This window comes from Gallus gallus, chromosome 5 (genome assembly GCF_016699485.2).
Source record: "Gallus gallus isolate bGalGal1 chromosome 5, bGalGal1.mat.broiler.GRCg7b, whole genome shotgun sequence".
Taxonomy (NCBI): domain Eukaryota; kingdom Metazoa; phylum Chordata; class Aves; order Galliformes; family Phasianidae; genus Gallus; species Gallus gallus.
The window spans coordinates 3,453,652-3,475,292 of record NC_052536.1 but is presented as its reverse complement, the minus strand read 5'-3'; the positions used below and the strand labels follow the sequence as shown (position 1 = coordinate 3,475,292).

The following is a 21,641-nucleotide window of genomic DNA, read 5'->3' as shown; positions in this document are numbered from 1 at the left end:
AGCAAGATACTGCTACCAAAGCTCTGACCTTCTTTCTGGCTGAGCTCATTCTCTCCCTGCCTCTCTGGAAGACCTGAAGGGCTTGGAGAAGCAGATAAAATTCCTCTCTGAAAAATTCCTCTTAGTGGCACAGTCTTCTACAGAGAGTGCTGGAAAGCTGACAGGCAAACTAGAAAAGCTTTTGTCATCTACTACCTGAAAGCAGGGATGGGACGGAAGGAAAATGGAGCACGATAAATTACATAGGTACTTGAGTCACAAGGAATAACCCAACCAGGAGCCATACAAAAATAAGTATCTGCACAGTGAAGAAGTCTAGTCATAAAGTCCGCTCATCCTTAGTGGGGTGCACATTTCATTCCTTCATTCCAAACATCTGTCATTGCAGGCATCATTGGAGAGCACAATATACAACTATGGTACAAAAAAACATTATGAGCAGAAGAGAGAGGGTTTGTCTACATCAAATCCTAACTTTGTTCAATACTTCATTTTCCACAGCATTTTCCAGATGCTGAGAGAAATACCCTTGGAATCCTACAGTAATGTTACTCCCTTTTGTTGCCTGTTCAGGAATTGACCAGTGAAGCTTGTCAGAAATGCTCCAAATGGGGACTCTACCACAGGAAATCCAAATGTTCAGAGAATCAGAATTTTCTTGAAATTTTACCAACTCTTCTAAGCAGTCACACTCCTGTACCTTCCAAATTGGCCTACTAAAAGTTCCAATAAAAAGCAAGTGATTGTCAGTAGAAACAAGTGAAGAATTACCAACATTAGAAAAAAAATTAAAATAATTATATCCTAATTATTCCACCTCTGCATAGCACTTTCAGTTGATGTCTTAGAATCTATGTCTTCCACAAGCCTCAGCATGAACAGCTTCAGTATTCACTGGTAAAATTCAGAATGTAAAACAAATGTTACTCCTTCTAAAACTTTTTCTACAGTAGAATTAAAAAGAAAAAATCCAGAAGCACAGGCTTTTTGTTCTTGGTCCTATTGATGGACTATAAACTTCAAAAGCCATCTCTTTTTTTTTTTTTTTTTTTTTTTTTGACCTAATTCATGAACAGGTATCACATTTCTACTTCTATTGCCTTTTTGAAAAATTTTACCTTATGAGTTTTGCACTTTTGAATTAATGGTTCTACATTCCAAAAGAAAAGGAAAGGCTGAAGACATCCCTGAATTTTGGATCTTATGTGGCATACCAACATGCCTGCCTAAAATATAACAGGGCTGAACAGAAGAGCTGTATAAAACTCTTTTGGTTTGGAAAATATCCTCTCTACTGCTCAGTGTATTAAAAAGATGGTCCATTTTAATGAGCCACAGACATCATGTGTTTGAAAAGTGAAATCTGGCAAGCAGATAGCACAAACCAGTTTTTATATTCAACTTAACAAAAACATCCAGTTTCTAGTAGTTTCCCAGGTTTTTTTCTCTTTTTCTTGGAACTTTACATACTGTTTTGTCAAGAAGTTGTATGCCTAATAGTTACACTTCTCACTGACGATCCACACCAAAGATGCTTGTTCTTCTTATTACAAGACTTCCAGGGCAGATCAGTCCAGGGCTACTCAAAGAATTTGAAACAAATAAAACAAAGAAATAAAATATCCCAGGCTAATTTAGGATAACTTTAAAGTATAACTCATAGCCAGGCTTCTTAGTTATCTACAAAAAGGAAGTACATCAGTAGTATAAATATATTCATATACATGAGTTCCAAAGTTAAAGTTTAGCTGATGATGACCATGGAATGGCAGAGGCTGGAAGGGACCTCTGGAGGTCAGTGGTCCAAGCCCCTGATTGGGAAGGGCCACACAGAGCATCTGGGTCACCCCACCACCACATCTGGTCAGAGCTAGAGTCCTCACTAACCTGCTCTAGTGCTCAGTCTCTCTCCTTTTTAATCCTCTTTTGCAAAAAAAATACCTTTTGTAGGAAAAATTAGAATTTATTTTATTTCTTATTTAGCTTCACTCCTATTTATTTCAAATCCATCCTCATCTTTGTACTTTATAATATTCCAATTACTGAAAATGTCACAAAAAGTTCTACGAAAAGCTTCCAGATACAAACATATAATTGCTGGTTAATTAAGCAATGGACAGTAATTTGCTACTGTGTTATTTGCTGTGTACAACTGATCTCATACTTATTTCTCAATTTACAACATAAAATAAAGTTGGAGAAGCTCCTATCCTACAGCAGAAAAAAAAAAACAAACAAACAAACAAAAAAAAAAGAAAGCTGGCATTGATCCCTAACAGCAAGTTATATTCACTTCAGAATAATATCCTAAAAGGTATTCCATCCACACATCAAATTCCCAGTCACCCACTGAATTCCCATTGCAATCAGTGGGGTATGTCAGACTGCCACGTGGACTGCATCCATAAAATCTCACAATTATTTTTCAGTGTTACATTCAAACATACTCAAGATAGTTTCTAAATCAGATGCCGTGGAATACCTTCAAGCCCAAATGGCTTTCCTGACAAGTGCTTTCTTATGACAGCCTGGTTTCCCATTCCGTTTTTCATTTTATTTAGATACTGCATTTCTAAAACAGCAACTTCAAAGTTCTGTTTCTGAAAACATGAATTATTAATAGCAACACAGTTAAGCTCCTGTACATTATTCATTCATTCCCATTTGTGCATTTGAAAATCTTCTCCTCCTTTTTCACTCAAGCCTACATGCAAAGGAAGCTCACAATAGCACAAGCAATGCACTGGTGCTTCCTGAAAAGACAACAGCACCTAATTATTGCAATATAAGCAAACTGCCGAACAAACTGACAAGTCTTGTAGCATCCCCAGATGCTCTGACCCCGCATCTCAGAGCATCTCCTGCAGTTCTGGACATAGTTTTAGGAAAAAATTACCTTTCTGGCTAAGAGACTCCTCACTTTAAAAAAAAAGAAAAAAGAAAACCAAAACAGTTTTAGATATTTAGTGTCAGCTTGTTAAACATTTAAGTACCGAAGTACATTGAATTCCAATACTTTTTAGACAGCATTAGCAGAATAACTCCTACCAATTACTGCACATTAGGGATCCAAGCACTATTAAACATCCTGATGGAATACTTACCTGCATCTTGGAAAATTCAGCAATCCAAAGTCCCTCAGGTGCTACAGTGTTGAGTAGGATTTCACCTAAACAGACTGCAAGTGCCAACCTTCCTTTACAAAAGGATCAGTCAACAATCAGCCTTCAGAGATCCTGCAAGTGTTTACCGAATGTGTGATATATACTCAAAGTCAATTTTTAATATAAAGATTGATCTCTTGTCTTTAAACGTATCAACAGAATCTAAGTTTTCTGCACAAGACTCCCCCCAAGCCTCTCCGCTCAGACAATTCAGAATCCAGAAATATATTTAACCATGTTTCATTTTAAAGCATGATTTCAACAAAAACACAAGCATTTTAAGTGAGGTACATGGGTTTTGTGTTTTAATTTTAGCTGAAAGATCCAGCTTTTGCAGTGCATTCTGACATACACACTTTCATGTTCATGTGGTACCTGTTTATTCATCCATCTCATGTATTTGGCTCTATGCAAAGTTACATTCAGTGCTTTTCACATCCTAACAGAGTAATCTTTAAAAGCTGAAGGCTATCAGCTTCCATCTGTTACTTTGTCCCCTTTCTTTTGGCATTGTCAAAAATCTTATTGATTTGGAAATCAATAGCACTGTAATACACACAGTTCAAGATGCTCTGTCTGTATTCAGGACCTGGCATTATTTTATATACCTGTCCGTCTATCCACCTACCACTTCTGTCTCTCTGCATCGTTACTCATCTTTCTATATTCTCTTTTATTTACTCTTAGATGCTTTAAAACTTCCTCCCCATAACCATTCAATACATTCATGAATTTTGGACTTAGGATTGCTTGCTTTTTCTACCATTTCATTGCTTAATTCCCTTTGCTCTTTTGTTGTGATTTTTTCATACCATGAAATTCCTTTTAGAACAACTGCACAGAAAAGAAAGGTAATGGACTGACACACAATAGCAAGGAAATAATAAAATAAGAAAAAGGACTCTCTTTTCTCAAAATGTGATTAATGATTAGAGAAAACTGCATCGTTAAAAGTATTAACTGAACTGGTTTAATAAAGCAGAAGGGAAAAAAAGGCAAACAGCACATATCACACCTTCTGGGTTAGAAAGACATACTGAGGAAGTTACTCAGCAAACAAAACAGTAGTAAGGAATAAGTAATTTCTTTTGAGCAAGAGTGACTCTAATAACTCAAGACAAGTAGTGACATTTCAAACGCTTTCCACCTCAAAAGCTTGCCATCATCACAACACTTATCTGGAGCATACATGACTAGTAACTGTGATGCAATTATGAATTTTTCAGCGAAGATTTGTGAGTGCTCTACTTTCTTCTGTTGATGCATGCTCCTGGAGTCACCAGCACTACTCTGAAATCCAGTAAGAATTGAAGCCCAGAAGGAAGAAAAGCCATCTATCTTCTTTTTCTATGTTGTTACTAATAAAAAACCAAACACCATGTGGTGGCACGTTGCTGTTCAGAGTGACTTCTGGAGATAATCTTCATATGGGTTACTCTTCAAACCACACTCCCTTTCCTACACTGGAAGCTAAATCAGCATGCTTCCATGGCTTCTGCTTTTTCAAGAGATCCTAACTTTAAACAGACCAAAGAGTCACATCATGAATGCTGCTTTACCCTAATGTTTGCATATTGGAGGTAACCCAAAAACGTAACTAAGATTCTTCAAAATCCCATTTATAGTAGATGAATCAAGAATGAAACCATGACCTCAGCAGCCAGACAAATTAACAGCTCCTCACTTCAGTCATACTGGCTTCAAGTCTTCATTAGATAACTCAAACTGAGGCAGATGCAGAATCTCATTCTGAGCAAATAGTGATGAATTTGCATACACTGACGCTCAAAGACGTTAAAACATGTTGCTACACACTGTAGCTTAGTTTTGAGTTATACTCATCTTCAATAAATAATCTATCACAACATATGTTTTAGGATGTATAGAACTGAACATACAATAGAACGAGTGTGATGAAGAGAATAAGGGAATGTAAGATTTGTATGTGGGATTATGCCATATATGTATCATGCTTTCTGAAAGCCTCATTGAGTGTGCAAGTCACAACAACAGAGCTACCATCTCTGCCATAGATACGTCCAAGCTGAAAACCAGAGACTTTCCTGTAGCTCAACCAATGCGGATTTCACTTAGTTTCTGCTATTTCCCATATTTTTCCTTGAAAAAGACATCACTACTTTGTTGCTACTTAGCAGGCTGCAGAGCTTGGGACTTGGGTCTCTGGGTTCAACCATTGAGGCAACCATTCAATTTCTCATGGCTGAAGTCATAAAGCCCACTTAATTGTAAAATGTTGATTTAACAAATACAGTATATTACAACATTGTTACAAATACTGTATTTAATCTACACTCTCATTTGTTTCATATGTCATCCTCACACAGTAGATTTCAAAAAGGAAAAAAGCAGAATGAACCAACCTAAATATGAAGGCAGAACTGGCACTAGTAATTCTGTGGTACTGTTCAGTGAAACATAAGTAATAAAATAAGAATTCTAAAGAAACCAGTGCTGCTGAGGATTGCCTATTTTAACAGTGAGGAAGATTGGAAAAGCTTTGAAATAGGTATAAGACTCACCCACAGCTAATCCTGTGGACAAGGATCCACCACCTAGCTGTGGGTAGATCTATCAAACTGTACTTAAATCACAACATAGGAAGCTAATGCCCAGGCATCTTACCAAAGAGTCATCATCTATAGTCAGACAGCAGAGTTATGTCACCAACCACAAATCATAGAAACATATAATCATAGAATGGCCTGGGTTGAAAAGGACCACAATGATTATCTAGTTTCATCCCCCCTGCTATGAGTGGGGGGGGGATGAAACACTAGACCAGGCTGCCCAGAGCCACATCCAGCCCGGCCTTGAATGCCTTCAGGGGTGGGCATCCACAACCTCTCTGGGCAACCTGTTCCAGTGTGTCACCACCCTGTGAGTGAAAAACTTCCTCCTAATATCCAACCTAAACCTCCCCTGTCTCACTTTAAAACCATTCCCCCTTGTCCTATCACTATCCACTCTTGTAAATAGCCATTCCCTCTCTTGTTTATACACTCCCTTCAAGAATTGGAAGGCCACAATTGAGGTCTCCCCAGAGCCTTCCCTTTTCCAAGCTAAACAAGCCCAGTTCCCTCAACCTTTCCTCATAGGAGAGGTGCTCCAGTCCCCTGATCATCTTAGTGGCCCTCCTCTGGACCTGCTCCAAGAGCTCCACATCCTCCCTGTGCTCCGGGCCCCCAACCTGGATGCAGTACTCTGTATGGGGTCTCACAAGAGACAAGTAGAGGAGGTCAATCACCTCCCTCTCCCTGCTGGCCACCCCTTTTTTAATTCAGCCCAGAACATAGTTGGCCTTCCAGGCCGCAAGTGCACACTGCTGGCTCATGTCCAGCTTCTCCTCCACCAGGACCCCCAAGTCCTTCTCCACAGGGCTGCTCTCAAGGAGATCTTCCCCCAGTTTGTATAAACACCTGGCCCCTGGCACCCTGCACTTGGCCTTATTAAACCTTATTAGGTTTTCATGGGCATACTTCTCCAGCCTCTCCAGGTCCCTCTGGATGGCTTCCCTTCCTTCCAGTGTATCGACTGCACCACTCAGCTTAGTGTCATCTGCAAACTTGCTAAGGGTGCACTCAATACCATCATCTATGTCATGGATGAAGATGTTGAAGAGCACTGGTCCCAAGACAGACCCCTGAGGGACACCGCTTGTGACCAGCCTCCACCCTGAAACAGAACCATTACACAACCCTTTGGCTGCGTCCACCCAGCCAGTTCTTAATCCACTGAACAGTCCATCCTTCAAATCTCTCCAATTTAGAGAGAAGGATGTGGTGAGGGACCATGTCAAAGGCTTTGCAGAAGTCCTGATAGATGACATCCATCTCATTCTATATATTTGTTCAGAGAAGTAAAATATAGTAACAAGGTTTCTACAACATTCATGCATCAGTAGAAGGTTAAATATCTCACAATGATACAATCCGGTATAAAAAGACATCTTATGGGCTATTCTGAGATGTCTGACTGAAAAAGGTGAAGCGCACCTTACACTGTGTAGGTGTACCAGACAATAAACAGAAGAGAAAATACATTCCAGTGTAAACCTTATCAAAAATTGGGCCTTGTGTTTCAGTGCTCCACTAGAGCATTATAAATAGCACAGCTTGAAAATTGTACTGTTTTAAGGGAGGGTGTTAATAGCTGTGTTGCTCTCAACTTTCAGAGTCAGGAAGAGGACAGCTTTGAAATTTTCTGTAGATGCTAATTTGCTCCTTGGAATGGAAATGAAAGAGCTGAGCCATATAAATGCTTTTCCTCATGCTGATGTGAAAACTTGTTCTGTCTTTGCCTGAGAACAACATATAAAAGTTACCATTTCTTATGAATTTGCCAAGGACAGAATTCCATTTCTAGTAATTTCAGCAATCTCTTTGCATTACTAATTGTATTGGGTCCACCAGTACCACTGAAGTGTCAAACTTCCTTGGAGAATTACACATGAAAATCCTAACTAGAAGGCTAAGTTTCTGAATACCGAAAACTCCAGAGGTTTTTTATATATATATAAAAATGTAATCTTTACAAACCCTCACTTGAAGTCACAACTTGAATGCAAATTAAATTCACAAGTTCTTCTATAAATAATTTGAGTCATTAAGATCTTAAAATTACTGTAAAATACAACAACAGCAGAAAAGTTCCACTCCACTACAAAGCTCAAAGGCATTTAGAGAGGGCAGTAAATGAGGCAACAAGTGCTACCATATAGCGAGAAGGACTGCAGCTCCACAGAGATCATAGAATCATTAAGATTGGAAAGACCACTAAGATCATCAAGTACAGCCGTCAACCCAGCCCTCAAACCATCCACTCTGCACTACAACTTCAGAACGCTAGCATAAGAAAGATACAAAATGTTGTTATTGATCTTTTCTATGAGTATATCGTCTGTAGAGATACCTGAGGTGCTCAGAAGGCAGGCGACTTCAAGACAATCCCCCGAGGAGCTAAATCAGCACAAAGAACAGATGCAGCGAGCACTGAAGTTGCTGAATGCCTTCCTGTGCTGTTACACAACATGAAGAAAGGATGAGAAGCACCTCAAGCTTCTCTGGAAGCTGGATTTTAATCTGCAGTTTGTGTTCTTAAAACTCATACATAGTGCTAAAAGCAGCTCCGTTTACAGTGTGAATGGATTCTCTTTTATTTCTCTCAGCCTTATACCCTTTCATTAAAAGGCTTTGATAAAGGTATTAAAAAGAACAACAACAGGCAATACAAGCACCCAGAATAGTGTGCAGGAAATTGCAGACTGTTCATCAGGACTAAAGATGCAAGTATTAAATTTTAAAGCATCATTATTGCCTTGACCTACACCCAAAATGTAGGTTTGAGCTCCTGTCAGGCCAGAAAAATTACAGCCCACTCACTACCAAGCACCTGCCTCTTCCAAACCCCAGACTGCCTTTCCTACTGAAGCGTATCAGCTTCCAGAAAAGCTTCCTAATGAAACAGGCCCCACATTGCACCGCTTCTGTATCCATTCCAGACTCCACAAATTCTACTATAAGGCCACCGTATACTTTTATGCCCTTCATTTAAAAGAACCATCATGATTGAGATCAACTACCAAATCCCAGCCAGCTGTCTTGTCCTTGAATTATTCAGCCACAAATTGTTCACGGAGATCATTTTTGTCTTCAGTAATATTGTCTCATTCCTATTTGTCCTTCTTGGATAATTGTTTATTAATCAGTAGTTTTAAACAAAACCATAAATTAGTATCAAAGGACAGAGATTTTTTTCTGTTCTAAAAAAATGAGAATCATTTCTTCCTTTTTCCCTCTGATGTTATTCCTAAGAGACCATAGTTTGAATCATCTTCTGAAGAGATAAAGGTGCAATGTAGTATAATAATGAACATAAAGAATAAAATGTACATCTTTGAGAATGTTACTGAGGAAAGTAATTTCAGAAAAAGCAGCTCCTGCCACAACAGAAGCTAAAAATAGCAACCAAATACTCTACAGATGGCTCAACAGATCTAATGCACTACTGTGCAGACATGGATTAGTCCACCTCCAGGACACTGCTCTTTTTATAGGGATACCTTCAGATTGGAACAAGGGAGTAACAAACTGGAGGTAAAGTAGAATGAGACGCTTTTTTCAAATCTCCGAGTGTCTTTTTTTAACAGTACATTGTGCTATAGTACTGCTTTTGAAAACGAAGGGTTTCACTCCTCATATACAACATGAAGAAGGAGCAAGACAAAACCATGCTGTCACATTACAACAGTAGCCTTCCACTGCAAACACCTCCTCACTCTATCAAGAAGAGAAAAGAAAGAAAACAAACTCCACCTAGAAAGAAATCCTTTGGGTATAAATGCAGTTTTTCTATACTTTCTCTCACTGTTGAGGACACCCCTACACCCAAGAGACTGGAGAACCTGCTCTGGTGTTTTCCAAGCCTTGGAAAGCTGGCATTGGTACAAACACTGCTGCTTGTCTTCTCAGCTACAGAAAGGTGCCCAGGGTAGGAAAACAAAATGCTCCCTAATCCATTCCATCTTGATCATAAACATTACATCTCTGAATATTACCTTACCTGGCAGCAAGTATGCAATCTCTGTTTCAAAAATAAAAGGATAAAATACCTACTTTTTCCATGAACCATTACTTTTATTGCTTTACATCTTTCCCATTGGATTGAGAATCTACATCAAAATAATTCCCTTCCAATTCCCCAAAAGAAATGAAGCTCGGACTTAACACAAGTGAAGCATGCAAGGCACAGCTGCGATGGGCAGTTGGCCATTTCACGAGGATTACCACTGTGTCTCTAAAATAGGGAATGTAGGGCACTGCTTTGAGAGCATCTAGAAAGCAAACTGTGCATTCAGTCAACATCTCAGCTATACTAAGTTCAAAAAAATACTAACTGAAATCGGGAGAATGACACAAAATACCAAATTTGAGGAAACTAAAGATAACACCATGATGCTCTGCTGCTGAGAGATCAGTGCCCACAGGGTGCTGGATTCTCCACTTCTTCTCAATTCCCTGTGATTAGATGAGGACTTCTTAACTGTGATTTATGGTTGCTTGGTTTTTCTGCAGCCTTTTGCCCACAATTTCAAGCTCTCCTGCCCCATGCCCAGAAGCAGTAGGTTGAGAAAAAGCCAAGACTCAACTCTCTTAGGTACATTCAGAACACAGGGGACAAAATGATCAGGAAAGCAATGTACATTGCAGTCAGCACTATGCAGACTACAGAGCTCCCTAAGAGCATTCTTGCTCCAAGAGCATTCTTCTCAAGGGCTTACTGCTGGTTGGACACCTTACTCAGAATTTCTGCAGGCAGAAGGAGAAGAGAACAACCATCTCCTTCTCATTATGTCACTGGTTCAAAACATGAGACTATTATGGAGTTTCATGAGTCCCACAAACATATGATTTCTTAAACCCTGCCATGCAGTTTGATTTGAAGCAATTCAATAGCATCCCTGAACTTGAACATTATAAAGTTCATTTTCAAGTACTTTCCCCCTACCCACGAATTATAACAGAACAGCAGAATGGCCCCTGAAGAGCCTTGGCAAGGATTCTAGAGCCAGCCCATCACTGCTGTGTATGTAAAAAGATGGTTTTGAATAATCATAATTTTCAAAAAGGATTTATACCATGGCTCCAAGTAACTTGATGCTTCTATAAACTTCCATGACACATGGGGGGGGGTTGATTTTTTTATATTGTTAACTTTGCTCTTGACAAACGAGACCACTTACAAGTTGTAACAGCACCACTCATTACTGCACATGAGACAGGAGGTAAATGCAAAACGTCTGCAGCGAGGAACTACATCTATCATGGGATTACCTGAACGGAGTAAGTGCTCTGAATTACTGATTTCTCATTAACTGTTCAAACAAAAGAACTTGAATGAGGCAAAATCCAATAAGCAAGTCTATGACATATATGAACAAGTTATTGCAGACTGTGAAATCAGGGGAAAAAGAACTGGGTAACAGCTGAAATGTGCTGGTGGCAAATGAAATCTCCATTTCACCTCATTGGATTGCATAGAAGTAGGAATAAAACACCACAGAAAAACAAATTTTAATTCAAAGATTATATTAAAAAAGTGCGAGTTGGTTGAAGAAAATATTTTTTTTTCCCCACGACGACATACAGCAACGGCTCTACAACACCTCTGTACCACCTCCCATCACAGCCGCACGTTTGTACGCGTCGGGAAGCAAAGCCTGCGTGCCGGCAACAAGCATCAGCCCGCAGTCCCGCACCCACGCCGGCAGCCCCCGCGCACGGAGCGCGCCGCGAGAACCGCGCCGGAGCGCGGCAGCAGCGTGCGGGCACCGCACACCGCCCGAGCGGAGAGCACCGCGCGCAGCTCCCGAGCCCGAGGGCTGCCACCGACCTTTCTGATGCCTGAAGGACTGGATGGAGCCCGAGTGATGGACCATCTTGGCGCTCGGCAACCCGCCGACTCCCAGCCCGCCGGATGCGGGGCGGTGGCAGGGGGAGGGAGCCCGGCGGCACGGCCCGCCCCAGAACGGCTCGGTCCGCCCCGCAGCCGCCGCCGTTGCCGTGGGAACGGGCGAAGCAGCAGAGGGAATGGCGGCGCCGGCCTGGCGGGGGGAGGCGGCTCGGGTCCGACCTCCCCTGATATCGGGCTCCGCTTTCTCTGGCCTCCCTGTAATCCCTTCTCTTTTGGAGATATCGGCGGTTACAGACGAGGTTACGGAAAGCTGAGTGCAGAAGTTGCCCCTCCTTTGCAAAGTCACAGATGCCTTTACACCTATACAAGTGTTTCAGCCTCTCCCTCTTTGTCGTGACACTCATAACTTATGTCTTGCCCTGAGCTTTACGCATCTATATCTTAAAGCTCAGAGTCTGAATGAGACTGGAAATAGCTTTTTGGGGGGGGAAAAAAAAAAATGACATTGAATTGCACATCAGGTCCTGATAAAGCCCATTTCTGGTGTTACTGATGTTCTAGTTTCCCCTTTCTCCTAAGTACATGCCAAGAAAATATTTCCAGATACTGAAAGATGCAACATGATGAACTTTAACTCCCTTCTCTGCCTCCCCCTGTGTGCACGGCTCATTCTGGCTTGTGCTGCAGTGAGTTCCACAGTAGTATTCAGTTTAAGAAAGGATGAAGAAGCTATGATGCTCCGAAGAAATTATCCCAGTCATTTGTCAGTCTCTGGGGGCTTTCTGCATACTGAAGAGGTGAGGAATACCTCTGCACTCTTGCAACCTCAGAAAATCTGCTTCCAAAGCTACTGGGAACAGCTCCTTCCTGCTGAGGGACAGCACTATTGGTGTTGCACAGCAAACTGAAGCAAGAGGAGCCAAGTAGCTAAGCTGGCTCTTATTGATTGACTAGTATTAGATCATAAGGAACAGACCAAAGGAAGATGCAGAATTAAGTTCTCATTCTTTACCTGCAAGATTTAGTTCCAACATTAGGATGAGGAAGTAGGGAGTAAAACCCAGCAACTGAGAGTCACCAGGGAATGAAGAAAATATAAACATAATGCACACTATAAACATAGTCATAAATAAACATATCAAGTCTGCAAACAGCAGATATGTTTCTTCACTGTAATAGTGTATGCCTTCTGAGGTTGTAGGCCAGACTTATTCCTCCAAAAGACCGTGGCTGATGCCTCTGACTTAAAGGTGAGGTGGAAGAGCAAGACACTTCCTACTCCCTTCCTCACCAGAGGAAATCAGGAGGAGGACAGTTATCTGCTCTTGTGTGATAATAACCTACAAAATGCTGAGGCTAAAAAAGAAGGAGCTAGCAAGTAGAATCACAGTCTAGAGTTGTTCTCTCCTACGCCCTCAGAAAAGAGGTTGTCAGCTACTTGTACTCAGGGCCATCTATCCAATTCCACAGACTGATATAGAGGGTTACTGAGTTCCTGAATTCAAACAGATTCATCCAAGCCTATTAGCACACAGAACGATAGGGAGAGCAGGAAAGGCTAAGGTAGTGCCTAGAAACTCAGCAGAGGAATTAAGCCTGAAGACAGAATAGTGTTGTTTTTCTACTTGTACTTCAGAATAAAGCTCTATTTCTAGTAATAGGTGTGTCTCGCTCCAATTTATAGGAGGGAGAGGAGGTTCTTTGATATATGTATACCTGGCGTGAGATTAAGAAACAACGGTTGAAAATGTTGGTCTGGCCAGTTTATTACAAATCTTAATAAGGGAGATAGGGAAAGGGAGGACAGACACTATTACAGATTGGGGTAATGGGGAGGGGAAGGTGAGCAATAGAAAAGATAGGAAATAGAAGCAAGGAGTCTTTATAGGTACAAATTAAGGTGATGGGGAAGGGAAGAAGGGCAGCAGAAAAGATAGGAAATAGGAGCAAGGAGTCTCTATAGGAAGCAAGAGGGAGATAGTCACCACCATGGGTCCAGCGTGGTTCATAATTCAGTCGTTGATCTTCATTAGTGGTGGGTCGTTGGGTGTTGTTCCATTGATGATGATGGTGATGATTGCGATGATTTCCAATGGCAGTACAAACTTATTTATAAGTCCAAAGTGATTGAGTCAGTTCTTTTTGGAGTGACAGCTTCTGGCTTTTGGATCTCAGCAGGAACTCCTTTTGTTACCATCTCCCTGGCCTTGCCAGCAGATAAGAGGGAACATGGAGACAACTTGTACTTTGTCTTCACAGGATTACAATGGTATCATCCCCCAGTCTCCCATAGCAAACAGGAGTTATTTGGTCACTTGACAGACCTTCCACCAGTAAACAGTCCAGTAAACAGTCCTGAGCACTCCCTTATCTCTTGGGCCGAAGGCAAACAGCTCCAAAGAAATGCTTTCAAATGTAAAATCGTCCAGACAGTGATGTTGATTGCCACACAGCAGCACCCACCTCTCATCTCCTGAGTCTTATCACAAGAAATACCTCAGGAAGCAAGCTTTGAGCCAGATAACAAAGAAGGATTCATACAAGGTGGTACATATGTATGAGACTACCAACATAAGAGCTGGAGGTAATGTCTGCAAAGAGAAGTAAAAATACCTCTACAAAGGTGGTTTAAACTAAATCCTTGATAATGTCAGCTGAGTAAGCTCGATAGTGAGCAAGTATGATGACATCTCAATCTAGAAAACTAATTCATTGGAAAAAGAATAAAATTGATCTGGTTTTGATAATATTTTTAGAGTGCAGATAACAGAGAACAACTATGAATTGATGGCTAAGAAATTTAGGAAATGCATAAATTCTCCAGCTTCATATATGCAAACTATTTTGTGTCTGAAGCTTGAAGTAAACTCAAAAATCTACACTTGCATTCACTCATAAATACTCTATCTTTTGAAAGACTTAAATTATCCTCCTTTGTGACATTTTATAAACCATTTTTAAAACAGATCGTAACTCTGGACTTGGTGAAGACATCAGGATCAATCAGAACTAGACTTAAACCCTCTAACTCCGTAATCACCATAACTAAAATCATGATTCAAAAGCTAAAAGTTCAAAAACTTGGACATCTTGAGCTTTGGGGTATTTAGTTTTGACATTAAGTCTATTTTATAGATAGATTTGCAGACTCAGATGCCTTTTTCATGAGAGGACAGGTGAGAAAATAAGTTGCTATCTAGTTGCACTTCATCGCGGTATATGTAGTTCCTTAGATATGTTGGTATTTCTTGGGATTTTAGTTTCTAATTATCAGGATTTTTGTTTTGTTTTGCTCTGTATATCTGTTTTGTTTGTTTTGTTTTTTTTTTCCTTAGGAAAACAGACTATATAGAGATGATTAAAATTGAACTTTGTACCTCTAAAATGCTTTTCAGAAAACCACACAAAATTAAAACCTTAAATTAAACTACCCACAATAGGCATCATATGACAGTTAATACACTTCACACAGAAATGCAGCCATCTCAAAAATTAATTGTAATCAGTTGTTACCTATTGCCCAGAAAGAAAACTAAGCTTCCTTCAGCAAAAACTCATAAGGTTTAACAAGCACGAGATTCTTTACCTGGAAAAACTCCATATATCAATTCAGACTGATGAGAAGTACCTCAAGGTTATGGGAAACACCAGCCTGAACACCAGCCAACTGTGCACTTGCATCCAAGTATGGCAAATGTTGGGAGGAATGTGTCCAACAGATCAAAGGCTTATTATCCTCCTTCTCCACTGTAGCTGCACATAAAATTCTGTCTAGCTTTGCCCCTCCACACCATCTCAATTCAGGATTGGTATTGAAAAACTGGGTAGCTGTTCTGTGGACTTTCTTTAATGTGGTCAGAGATCTCTAATACATAAATAGTGGGAAGCTAAAGAAACTGAGCTTATTTAATTGGAAGAATAAACTAAGGAGCTCTAGCAACTACTACAATTACTTGAAAATCAGTTAAAAAGATGGCAGTACAAAACTCTACTCAGTGCTAGGTAATCTAGTTAACTACTTACAGGGCATGTGAGGTTCAGACTGGACATTAAGAAAAACAGAGGTACTATATTGGTAATGCATCATAAGAAAGACCCGGAAAGTGGTCTATTTTTGAAGATTTCAAAATAATCTTTGACCAAGCTATGTCTGACCCAGATTAGTAGTGGTAATTGTAAAGCTGGATGCTGGACTACATGATCTCCACTGATTGTAAAGTGTACAACAAAAAACAAATGCAGGGAAGCTGGAAGTAGACAAATTCAAACCAGGAGGAAGCAAATTTTGAGTTGCTATGAAATTGAAATATGAAGTTATGCAACTGTTTTTCCTATATCTGTAACAAAGGACTATATTGAATATGTGCCCATTCCACTCATCCTGGCATGACATAAGAGGATCATAGAATCATTAAGGTTAGAATAGACCTCAAAGGTCATCTAGCCCAACCATCCACCTACTGCCAATATTGCCCACTAAACCATGTTCCTAAGTACCACATCTACTCTTTCCTTAAACACCTCCTTGGGCAGTGATTCCATCACCTCCTTGGGCAGACAGTTCCAGTGCTCAACCATTCTTTTGAAGAAGAAATTTTTCCTGTTATCCAACCTGAACCTCTCCTGGTGTAACATGAGGCCATTTCCTCTTGTCCTCTCACTGTCACCTGGGAGAAGAGGCCAACCCCTACCTCACCACAACCTCCTTTCAGAGAGCTGTAGAGAGCAAAGGTAGTTGTAGAAAGCAAGGTGATAATGTAGAGAGCAAGATGATGCTAAATGGCCAGTTTGAGCAGTATGTAATATATGTACTGGACATGTAATATACATAAACTCAGAATGAAATGTCCTTTTCACAAACATACCAATCCCTAACATTCCCAGTAAGTAACATTTCTAAAAATGTTGCAAGAAGGTCTTTCAGTACGTCAGGGTGATTTCCTTCTCCAAAATGTTGTGACATCGAGAGCACTAAATTATTACAGCAGCATCGCAAATTATTTTCTTTCAATAAACTTAAAATGCACATGGAAAAAATAGAGAACTTGCAAGGAGGATAGTTTGCTACTATTTTAAAGCTCTGCAATACAACATTCACTTTGTTTGATTTTTACAGGTTTTCTTTAGTAGAAAAGTAAAATTATTTTTGAATGTTCAGTTCTTTCTGAAACCAGTAGAAATTTTCCCACAGACATGAGCACAGTGAGGAGGTCCTTACGTCTGATAAAGCTGCAAGTCACAACATAGATTTTGTAGAAAGCAGATTATGGAGCTAAAGTGTGTAATAGAGGAATTAAAAAATGGGACACTTCTGTACAGATTTTACTTTGTGTTGCTAAGACACAAAGCCTTCAAATCTCACTGAGATTTTTAAGGTTTCCATATTTTAAGATTTCATTTCTATAGTAATTTAAGGGGCCTTTTCTCTCTGGCTAGATAGAATTTTCTTGTATCCATGAGGTTGGACAATGTTTTCTACCTAATATAAAGCATTTGGGCCTTGATTTTGTAGCTTACTGTTATTATGTGCTTATTTTTAAACCTGTGCTTTACAGATTCATGTTCACATCCTTACATAGAGTTACTTTTTCAGTTTTGTCCACAATTTATCCACTAAACACTAGAAACAGATGGACATTTACCACTGATATTTAGCATAATCTGATTTCCTCCCAACAAACAAGCTCCATTTTGTTCTGAAATATTTGGGCCAAAATAAAAGTCTAAGGAGTTTGGCATCCTTGTACATGGAATATGCTGTAATCCTTGGAACAGACCTCCTCAGAAATGAAAAGATGGAGAAAAGTCATTTTGTCAAAATCCCTTCTGCAACAATGCAAAGAGATGATAAAGAAAACACTGATGTCAAGAGACAGGTGAAGAGGATTAAACAAATATAATAATAACTTCCAATATATAAGTTTATCCTAATTTCCAAATAGAAAACATTCAGCATAATCATATTTTTACTTTCTATTTTACATCTCTTTTCTTATTTCACATCTTAACTGAAGGACAGCAAATAAGATTATCATGCTCCAGCTCTGCAGCGCCAGCCTAGAAAGTGTTGCAATGTATTTCTGTTTCTAATTAGCATCCTAATTTGTCAGTAAAGAATGCAATTAGAGATTAATAAAAATCTCTATCAATAAAATTATCTATTGTCTACTGCCCACTTCCACTGTTTAGACCTCATGTGAAAGCTCCACACCTTTCCTTTTCAACCTGGAGAATGATATAAAAGTAATCAAAACTTGTAGAATTTGCTTTAGATATTATTGCTTAATGAATTTCTGATAGCCTTTCATTACCTCCAAGCTAGTTGTATTCCGGACGTAGTTATTTTTTGGATTCATAAATGCTTGTTTTTCCAAATACATTTTTTATTTCCTTCCTTCCACAAACAAAAGAATTCAAGAAAAGGCACCTTATAAGCTATAAGAAAAGGAGCAGGAAGAAAGTGGAAAAAAGAAGAGGAATTAACATTTTTTATGAGCATAGCCAGACATTTAAGGTGCACTCCACTTGCATGTCATTTAGCTGTCCCCATGCAAAGCAAGATGGAAACTGTTTCACAATAGTATCCGAGTTTGATATGTTACCTGCATGTGAAGGAGAAGTTAAGTTTGTAGGTAAGGTTTATTTGGGAAAAGCAGTCTCTCTTGCTATACAGTTCTTTACCAGACTCAAAAAAAGCAGACTCCAAGTCTAGAACTGAAATTCCTCAGCACCACAGTAATACAGGCAAAGTATTTCAACCAAAACATCGGTACATGCTCTTGGCAGCAGCTAGCACAGCAGTGTAAAGTCACTGCACAGCAACATCAGACTGTATAAAACACTGAAGTGATCAGAGTTGGGTTCAGATATGGTAATTTTACTTTTAAATTTATCTCAGAGCATGCCATTAGCCAACTTGTCATCCTCCAAAGCAGAAGAAACTACTGAGAATTTCTTCAAAGATATTTATTTCTTCTTCGCAGCATTGTCATATCATTATCAAATATCATTATCATATATCATATCATTATCAAATCATACCAGGGTGTGAGCATCATCAGGTAAATTTCTCTCCAGTATCATTCTCACATGCAGCTTTTTTCCTTATTTCCTATCGCATGACTCGACCCTTCTACAGCCGCTTAACCCTGTACTGGGTATTATGTCCTCATTCCAGCCCTGCAACTAGAACTATTGTGTATTTTCTCTATCAACAGCATCTGAGAGTGAATCGATGCCAAACGTGAGCTATGAGCCAACACACATATTTACCATGCATCAATCACCTCCCCGTCAGTTTGGAAGAAACTTAGTGAGGTGGGTTATCCCACCCCATGGACTTCTGGCCTTCCCTCACCACAGAACTGCCTGCTTGGCTCTACCAAGTGAACTCCCACAGGACTCATGCCTCATAGACTGTGATGCTATAGACAAAGTATTGTACAGAAAGAAGTATGGTGCCATCTGGCCTAGTGATCCTCTGTTCTGACCTGGGGAGAACTGTGCTATTACACAATGAGAAAATAAGCAATAGTAATGCCACGGATGCTGTTTTATACAATTATTATCTGAGTGTCTTTAAAGCTATGGTACTTAATGTCAGATTCAATTACAGTAATGTAGACTTTGAAAGAAATAAGGATTTTTTTTTTTATTACAGCTCTACTACAGTGCTTTGTTTTGTAACTATTTTAGTTAGATTTTCATGATACATGAAACTGATAGCAAGCAGTGCAAGATTTTCAAACATAATATAATTGATGATTCTGAATTGCTCTTAATGAGCATGAGTTATACACCTGGATGAAAATTGTAAAGTGACAACAAAAAAAAAAATGCTTATAAACTTCTAAGTGTCATGAAAAAAAATGTTTCAGAATTTAAATACTGCTTTGTGAATTTGTAACCTAGAGAGTCAGAGTAATGCACTAGTGCACAACACCTGAATTAAAAATAGATATCAGGAAGAAAATGATGGGAGAGGAGCACTTTCCTTCTTTCTTATCTGCAAGAAGCACACTGTTTAATGACTGTCATAGGCTTCATGGGCCAGAATACTCAAACTGCAAACATTCTCAAGGCCTAATTCTGAAAGATACCTAAATTATGCTTTATTCCTCTGTACACACAGATAGTCTATTTGTCCATAACATGACTTGCCCTCAGAAACTGAAGGTATTTCTATGTCTCTTATACACACCAAGCAAACTTGCTACAGAGAGGATAATTGTACATTATTTGTGTCATAAACAAATAGACATTACATGCACATACTGATAAAGTATAATATCCTCTAGGATTAATGCTGATACTTGTGGGCTACAACCAGATGTACCTACAAAACCAGAATGGAAATCAGTTCACTATGAAATGTGGTTTTTTATTGCCTTGTGGTTTTCTTATTCTCAACCTTCTGTATTTAAAAGATGTCATACTTTGAAAAAATAAGTTGTATGAGGCCACAGAAGCAAAATATGAATACAGTGAACTTTATATACCTTTATATACTACAGAAGAGTAAATGTTTTCATCTCTCTCTTTTTTGCTTTCAGTAGTAGATGGAAGGGCATGTGGCACTTTAAAAATGGTTTTCTTTAGACAAAGCAAATAGTAAGAAAACATATTTTAAGAAAACATATTTTCCCATCTCCTTTCCTCTCTTTTTCACTAACTGACATCTATGCAAGAAGCCCGATATACTTGATGTTTCACTGTAAGGTGAGAAGATGAAGGATTTCATACAGGTACTATCCATGTCTATGTGTAGGCTATAGACCATGGAATGGCATTCTTGCAGGTTCCTATGTGTTGGTAAAGAGACCAGCTTACTGCCAGGGCTCATGGTGGTAAGGAGGGACTTTCCAATTCAGTACAAATTCAACAGAGAAAGAAGGACAAAGTTCTTCCCAAACTTGCCTTCTTCAGTTTGGATTTCTACTGGGAATTTTTGACAATATTGTTTTATTGGTTTTATTGGAGGTGGCGCTAGAGGAGACATATCAGTTCCAAAGGGGTTTGTATGCAAGTCCATGGGGTTTTTGGCTTTACTTCATTAGGAACTGGTAATGATCTTAATTTCCAGTCACACAAATGCTAGTATTAGAACAATATGCATAATTAGGGCTATTGAGAAACTGCATCAATGATCTGTTTAAATTCAAAATAAGTTTTCAGCTTTGCTGCACCCCACCAGATACCCTGCAGGTGTGATTTAAGGAAAAGCTAGAAGCACTATCTACAGTATCTTTGATTGCCTACAATATATTTGATTTAAATCTAACAAATTATTTATCTTTTAGTTAGTAGCACAAATTAGGGGCATAAACTGTGTATTTCCAGAATCCATTTGTAAAACACTTCCACGTGAAATACATTTAACAGCTATTCAGTACCTGATTCTGAATAGCCTGAGTAAAAGGCTAATCATTTCCAATCAACGTGAAATGGTTCATTATAGGATTGCATTCATTTCACTTAATAACATGGTCAAAAATTAAGCAAACAACAGTGTGCAGAGACACAGCTTCCTGAGTCTAATTTTCCTTTCCCTTTTCTTTTCTTTTCTTTTTTTTTTTTTTTTTTTTTTTTGTATTAAGTAGGATCCAAGCCTTTCAAAATCTTTAGATATAGTCACATTTAACTACATATACATTCAGGATTATTATGCTAGCATAAAACTAGAACTGATTAATTTCACAATACTTTCTCATTTTTTAGTAAACTAACCTGTGATTGTTACTCTAAAAATGTACACTCATGAGTTAAAAACTTTTGAAATGCTCACCTGTAACAGTTTTGATCTCTCAGTTTATTTGTATGTGTTTAATTAAGAAACATATGCTTGGTAGTGCGCGAACAGACATAAGCAATCCATTCTACATCCGTGAACATCACAAAAAGAATAATTAAAAAAAAAAAAAAGAAAGAAAGAAAAAAAAAGCAGTATGTGCCCATCTCTTTCTTGCATTCAGCATTTTTGTTTCCCAGGCTCTAACTTGCTGTTTCTTGATAGCCTGCTTAGCTGTGCTCAACTGTCGGTATTGCTTT

The 21,641-nt window shown here is 39.1% G+C and overlaps 1 protein-coding gene across 7 annotated transcripts in view; it reads right to left on the bottom strand.

The window, feature by feature from the left end:
• The window catches only part of ANO3 (anoctamin 3), a 179,197-nt gene that overhangs the window by 115,247 nt on the left and 42,309 nt on the right, over positions 1–21,641 (bottom strand). For 3 of the 7 annotated variants that reach the window (XM_046941562.1, NM_001397933.1, NM_001199467.2), the window contains exon 1: positions 11,574–11,647. The exons of the other annotated variants lie outside the window; for them this stretch is intronic. In XM_046941562.1, coding sequence (XP_046797518.1) covers positions 11,574–11,619 — 46 coding nt within the window. In that variant the 5' untranslated portion in view covers positions 11,620–11,647. Of the gene's footprint in view, positions 1–11,573; positions 11,648–21,641 lie in introns of those variants that run through there. 7 annotated transcript variants of the gene reach the window in all.